The sequence below is a fragment of the Anas acuta genome, chromosome 4 (assembly GCF_963932015.1).
Source record: "Anas acuta chromosome 4, bAnaAcu1.1, whole genome shotgun sequence".
Classification (NCBI taxonomy): Eukaryota; Metazoa; Chordata; class Aves; order Anseriformes; family Anatidae; genus Anas; species Anas acuta.
The window spans coordinates 1,838,902-1,845,711 of NC_088982.1; the positions used below are offsets into that span (position 1 = coordinate 1,838,902).

Sequence of the window (6,810 nt, forward strand, 5' to 3'; positions counted from 1 at the left end):
GATCAGCGCAGCGCCGCTGACACCGCAGTGCCACCAGTTTACTCCTCTTCATTTCCCTCTCCTTCCCCTAAAGGATCTCAGGAACGCTTTGCAACGAGGATGAAACCCGGGTGACTTGTCGAGGACGCTCACCTCAGCCTGGAAATCAGCTCACCTCTCTCTGCGCACCTTGCAGCCCTCCCTGCACCAGCCAGGACAGCCTCGTGATGCTTTTTAGGGGGCTGACCCCAATAAAAACCCCAAAGTTTAGCTTGCACGACCTTCCTGCAGCAGTTAACGCCGCTGTTTGGTGAACCACTGAGCCCGAACCTTATGCAGAGCTCTGCTGGAAAGGTTTCCTCAGCTCTTCTGCTGGAGGATGCATTTAATTTGCTGGGCAGAAGCAGGAGCCCTGGGCTGCAGGCAGAGACCCTGGAGCTTTGGGAGCTCGCGTTTGATGTTTTGGCTCAAAGAGAGGGAGTACTTAGCAAATCCCTTCTTTAAGAAAATGAAAAAAAAAAAGAGTACGATTAACAAATTAAAACGACTTGTCAGAAAACTAAGCCCCTCTCACACGTTCTCAAGCCTAATGTCCTCGTTTCTTCTTTCACCTAAAAATAACCTGCTTCCCTTGGGAGGCAAAAGCTGCTCCCAGCAAAGCAACCAAAAATGTGACTCGACAGATGCGACTTGCCTGAAGAGCAGGAAAAACAAGCGAGCTGCAAAGCAAGAGGTGGGAGAAGGGGAAACAAGTGCCAGGGCGACGCTGGGGATGTGTGCCTGCCATCAGCTGCCCTAAATGCTCCTCCAGCCCCCAACCAGGGCTCTTGATCGCAGCGAGGGAAGGAAATCACCTCCTCTCCACACAAGCACAACCTCAGAACACCGAATTTGCTCTCTGAGGCAAATTCCTTGCTTTTTTTATGTTTGTTTTTTTACCCTCGTGAGGACAAAGCTGCCTCGCACAGCTCCCCTGCGTCTCACAGGGGCATTCTTCCCCAGCACCAGCTCGCAGCCCTGGAGACCGAGGTTCCCCGTGGGGAAATAAACACCAGCTCACCCCAAGGATGGGTCGGGATGTTGCAGTCAAGGACCCAAACAGGGGCAGATTTGACCTCTTTCTCCTGCTCCATGACCCCACAAAGCTGCCAGACCCCAAACCGGGCCGCCTGGATGCGTTGTGGCCACGTCCCCCCCCGGCATGGCGGTTGGGGACAGAGGCCAGCTCTGCTCGAAGGCGATCATTAGCATCCTGCCATAGCCCTCGAAACGTTTTCTAAATGTTGCTACAAGTGACAGTCGCTCCTTAATGAACAGAATGCACCGGCTCGGTGCCTGACGCGCTGCCAAGTGTGCCTCGAATCATCTGTGGTGTCTAGAAGGGAGTAGTGTCTCCTCCTCCTCCTCCTCCTCCTCCTCTTCTCCTTATTACAAAGCTCCGTCTCCCCAGCCTGAGCATCCCTTAGGTTTGTTCAGGGTGTTTGTGGCTCCCATGGGGTCCCTGCACCACCTCCTGTCCCGCACCCAAGGGAGATCCCAAAAGCAAAGTGGCTGGGACAGGCACACAGACCTGGCCCCACACATGAAAACAGCAACAGGACTTCTATTTCACCACCCAAATGGGTGGCTTTGGTCAAGCTGAGCTTTAGGATCTGCAATTAGCGAGTTAGAGGGCTGGCGAAGTGCAGTCCTGTGAAGATTTGGGGTGGATGGTGGGGTGGAAGTCCCCTTGGAGAGCTCCCCAAAAGCATGGGGGAAATGTATTAGCGAACAGTTCAGGAACCGCAATGCCTCCTTCCTTCTCGTGGCAGCCTCACCCCGCTCTGGGGAGGAACTAGGAGCACATAGAATGGGTTGTGTGGGTTTGGAAACCTTTCAGAAGCCTCGGCAGACCCTAATACGAACCCACAAAACCCAGGCGTGAGCTGCGCCATGGCAGGGGCGCTGAGGGTACCTCAGGAGCGGCAGCTTTGGGGCATGTGGGAGCCAAACCGCCCCAAAACCCACCCCAGCTTTCCTCATCGCCACCTTTACAGGCACAGGGGGGTTTTAAGGCCTTTTATCCCACAGGATTTGGGGTGGCTGAAACACCCCCAAGCCCCACAGCATCCCACTGGCACAGCTCCCCAATGACCCCCCAAAACCCCACACAGGCCTGACCACCCCTCACAGAAACCCCTTTCCTCGCAGAATTCATCCATAAATAACTAAAAAACCTCCACATTTCCCTCACACTTCATGTTTTTTATTATTTTAACAGATTAATCCCCTCACACCGGCGGGTGGGGGGGGTCCGGGCACCGTTTTGCCCATCACCTCCACACAACCTTGGGCTCTCAGCCAGCCCTACCAGGGCCGGGCCCAGCCTCGCAGCACCGCGTTTGGGGACACGGGACCACGCTGTGGGGACAGGAGGGTGACACCAAAAGGGGTGACACCAGGGGACCCCCACCCCTATTCCCCCCCTCCGTCCCCACCCGGGTCTCGAACCCGCGACCTCGAGGCCCCCAAGCGCGCGCCCACCCCCCCGCGCCACAGGGGCACGGCGGGACGAGCCAATCACCGCCAGCCAAGGGGCGGGGCGCTGAGGCTCTGAGTGACAGCGGCGCCAGCCAATGGGAGGCGGGGCGCTGACCAATCAGCGCGCAGCTTGAGGCCAAAAGGGGCGAGCAGGGGGCTCTGCCCCCCAGAAGGGGGGTGGGGGGGGCACCGTGAGGGACCGCTCTCGCCGCCGCCGCGCCCGCCCCGCTACCGCCGCCGCCCGGTGCCGGTACCTGCTCGAAGCGGGGCTTCCCCAGCTGGAAGGGGGGGTAGTCCGCCGGCTCCGCCATCCCCTTCGCGCTCTGCGGGCGCCACTTTAAACAGCCTCCCCCGCCGCCGGGCCCGCCCCTTGCGGCGGCGCCGCTCTGATTGGCTGCGGCCCACCGCAGCCCCCGCGAGGCACGATGGGAAATGTAGTTCCCTTCCCCCCTCCACTACCGCCGGCCTTCGCGGCGGCGCGGGGCAGCATGGGAGTTGTAGTCCGCGGCGGGGTTTGGGCGGGAAGCTGAGGGGAGCCCTGAGGGGATTGGGGGGGGGGGGGGGGCGATCGGAGCGGGGTCCCCTCAGCTGTGGCGCTCGCAAAGTGCCATTAAAACCATTAAAAATATTAAAAAAATGTGGGTTTTTGGGCAGTGTGAGGTGCTGAGGGGTTGTGGTGGAGCAGCTGTGGCACAAACCCCTCAGATGTCCGCCCCGCACCCGTCATACTGGAGAGGTCCCAGTTTGCCCAGTCAGAACTGGTTGGGGGGAGCAGTGCGCCAAGGGCCACGCACAGGATAAGGATATTTCAGTCCTTCTCCCCTCTTCTCCTTTTTTGAGGGAGAACTGTTGGGTTTAGCAACCAGCCTGAGGCAACGCCCCTGACAGAATTACATTTTTCCTTCCCCAAAAGCACTCACACCTCACATTTCAGCCCAATTTTGAAGGAACACCCCCCAAAGTGTTATTTACACCCAAATGCACAGCAGTCACAGTGTGACAGAGGATGCCCAGGAACGTGACGTGGATAGCAGGCACCCGCCTTAACTCCAAAATTGGGAAAATAATTGCACAAAGCAAGGTGCAAGCTCAAAAGCCTCTGGAAAAAAAAAACCTCAGGTTTCATCGTATCCCTCTGAAAATAATATCCGTGCTTTGATGGGAGCCTAACACTTGCTATTGACCTCTAAAATATATGATTAAAAGTAAAGAATGGGAAACCTGCGAGTAATAAGTTTACCCTGATGCAGGCTTACTTATCGGCTTCATCAGTATTACGATTTGGGGAGATAAAGGCGAGGTTTGTGTGGGGCTGGGAGCAGAAGGGGTGCGTACGAAGCAGTCTCCGGAATCCTCTTCTCTAGATTAGTGGCATCAGAAACGCCCGGCCCTTCAAATGCCGCTGAAATTGTTTGGAGGATTAGAAGCAATTCTCCGAGGAAGAGCAGGGAGCCGGCGGCGACCCCGAAGATGCAGATGAAGCAGGGAATGCGGTCAGGGTATAAGAGGAAGGCTCGGTGCGGCCGCAGATTACAGAGCAGGTCAGAAACAGGATTTGCAGCGAAAGAGAAATTAAACAATATACCTGAGTTTATTTATTGATTTAGCTATAAGCAGCAGAAGGGTTTGCTGTGAGGATGCTGCTGCTCTGCTTCATGGTCGTGGCTGCTCTCTTTTCACCTCCAAAACCACTTTCATTTTCCATTTTTTAGGCTAATTTGGCACCGATCCCTTTCACTGAATCTCCAATCTCTCTTGCAGCTCCAGGCAGAACAGGGACCCAGCGCCGTGCCTGTCACAAGGGTGATATCCCACAGCGATACCGAGTCGTATAAACCCTCACAGCTGGCCGTACGGTGGGTAAGGGGCTCTGCTGAAGCTCCTGCCGGCCCTGAGCCCCCGTGATGTCTCATCACCGTCCTGTCTGGCCTCTCTGTGTGCCCACAGCCCCTTGGCCATGTTTGTTTGAGGGAGCCCCATGGTGTCACTGAGTTTATGTGGGAAGGGAAGGGGTGAACCTGGCTTTACCCGAGCCTTAATCCACAGCGGGAGCAGAAACTGGGATATACAGCCCAAAACAGCACCCCAAAGGGCACCTACCCTCTGTACCAGCACGAGAAAGGATCAGACTGGATCAGAGAAGGGCATTTTCTCATTTCTTGTTCCTTTCCCATTACAGATACTGTCCAACCCATTCCTTCACAGAACCCCAGAGTTGCTGAGGTTGGAAGGGACTTCTGGAGGTCATCAGGTCCAAATCATTGCTCAGGTATGGTCCCCTACAGCAGTACCCAGGCCTGTGTCCAAAAAGCTTTCAAATATCTCCAGGGAAGGAGACTCCACGACCCCTTTGGGCACCGGGCTCTGCCCCCACAACGAGCCTGATGCAGTTGCAGGCTGCCGGCCTCCCCCATCGCCTCCCTTTTTGCCTTTTTTCTGCATAGCTGTATGAAAGCACAAAAACATGACCCCCAGGAACGGGCAAAAACCTGGTCCAACAACAAATTCTGCTGACAGCCACATCCCCAGTGCTGCCCTTGTACCTTGTCCTCGGAGTTAATGGTTTGCTTCCCCTAATTAAACTCCGCTGCAGCGAGCACTCGCTGCCTGCTGGCCCAGCTGTGCGCCCAGGACAGGGTTTCGCGTGGCTTAAACCTCATTTTGACCCCACAGGACCCTGCTGCCCTTCTTACCCTCTCCTCGCAATGCGGTATCAGTCCTAATCCCAGAGAACAGCGTGTAATTAGGGCTTGTTTTCTTTTAGGCAGGGTCTAACGCTGCTTGGAGCCCTAACGTTGTCTTAAAAGGCAAAAAAAGAGAAAAAATCCTGTTGGCTATGACTGATATCTTATAACACAACTCTTCGTTTTCTAAAGGTTTTATTCCGTACTTCCCAGAAGTAAAAATCAGCAGGAAAGGAAAATCACCGGGGCTCTGCAATGAAGATGGATGGCAACCCAAATCTCAGCCTCTATACCAGGGAAATCCCCCTCCCTCCCATCGCAGCCAGAGCCAGATAATTGATACAATCCCTAATGTTGACACACTGAATGTTTTATAACAACAGAGGGGAGAGAATCTGTTTATCTCAAACCACATTTGGAGTGACATAAGACTATCACTTTTTTGGTTAAATACCAGAAAGAATATCAATTCTTTGGCTGATATCAATCTAACCAGATCCCTTTAGACTGACAACTCGCGTTTCACTGGTTTGGGGAAGGAGAGGGAGGGGGGGGGGAAGGATTTGCTTCCCCAGTTCAGCGGCTGTTAAGTCAACATTGACATTTCTTCCTGCTTTAGGGGACACACGAACAGGCGACGAAGCCCTCAGCCACGGAGCAAACAGAGCTGGAAAGCAAAAAGAGAGAGATTTTGGGGGTTGGGGGGCTCCGACAGCCACCCCGCCCGTGACAGCTGGGTGCAGAGCCGGGCTGCCTGCTGGCTCCGGGAGAAAGTCGCAGGAACATTTCTTGTCGGCTTCCATCTGTAAAGCCAGATTTCGAAGACAAAACTTGCGGCGGGCTGCAAAACTCAGGCTCCGAACAACAAACGCCGCCAGCTCTTCCCCCAGGGACAGGAACCGTTTTGCCTTAGCCCCGAGTCGGCGCGTGGAAGCTTCCAATCCCCTCAGTTTATAGCAGGACTGAAGTCTTCAAATCCTTTTTCTTTTCTTCCTCACCAGATCCTGCCTTCTACTTACTGCTGCTCTGCTCCACCCCTTGTGGCCAGCCTGACCAGCCCCGGAATTTGGGGCTGCCTTTATTTAGGGTTGGCTTTCAGAGGGGTCACGGGTCAGCGCCCTGATCCCGCTCGGCGGCGTGCTGAACATTTCCCCCCAGCTCTCGGGGCTAACGTCAGCCCCCCGGGCAGGTGCTGGGCCCACGGTCCGGCTGGATGAAAAACAAACCAGGATTAGAGCTCACGAAACTCTTCTGTCTCGTACCACAAAGTCATTTAGTGAAGCTTAAAGGCTTTTTCTTCTTTTTTTTTTTAAAGGAAAGAGCATGAATGAAGGAAAAAAGCAGGCATTGGAGAAGGAAAACAGCTGAGAGGTACAACAGGTGCCTGGGATTAGGGCAGAGGAGCTGAAGGCAAAGGTCTGGGCCCTCTGCTGAGCCCCGTCTGCTGCACAGAGGGGAGAAACGAGCACTTCAGGTAAAAACCCTGCGCTCCCGTGAGCAGGGCACACAAAATAAAGGTACCAGGGGCTTACACCCAACATTTGGAGAGCCACGCGCGGCAGCGGGTGCTGTGGGACTGCTAATGATGCTCCTGGGAGTGGAAAAGCTGCCGGAGAAGTTGGGCACC

General features: G+C 55.0%; 1 protein-coding gene across 4 annotated transcripts in view; it reads right to left on the bottom strand.

Annotated features, from left to right (window-relative positions):
• Positions 1 to 2,888, bottom strand: part of SFXN5 (sideroflexin 5) — a 78,432-nt gene extending 75,544 nt beyond the window's left edge. For all 4 annotated transcript variants that reach the window (XM_068679502.1, XM_068679503.1, XM_068679505.1 and 1 more), the window contains exon 1: positions 2,754 to 2,888. In XM_068679502.1, the coding sequence (XP_068535603.1) occupies positions 2,754 to 2,810 (57 nt within the window). In that variant the 5' untranslated portion in view covers positions 2,811 to 2,888. The remainder of the gene's footprint in view (positions 1 to 2,753) is intronic.
• Between the last annotated feature and the right edge of the window lie 3,922 nt (positions 2,889 to 6,810).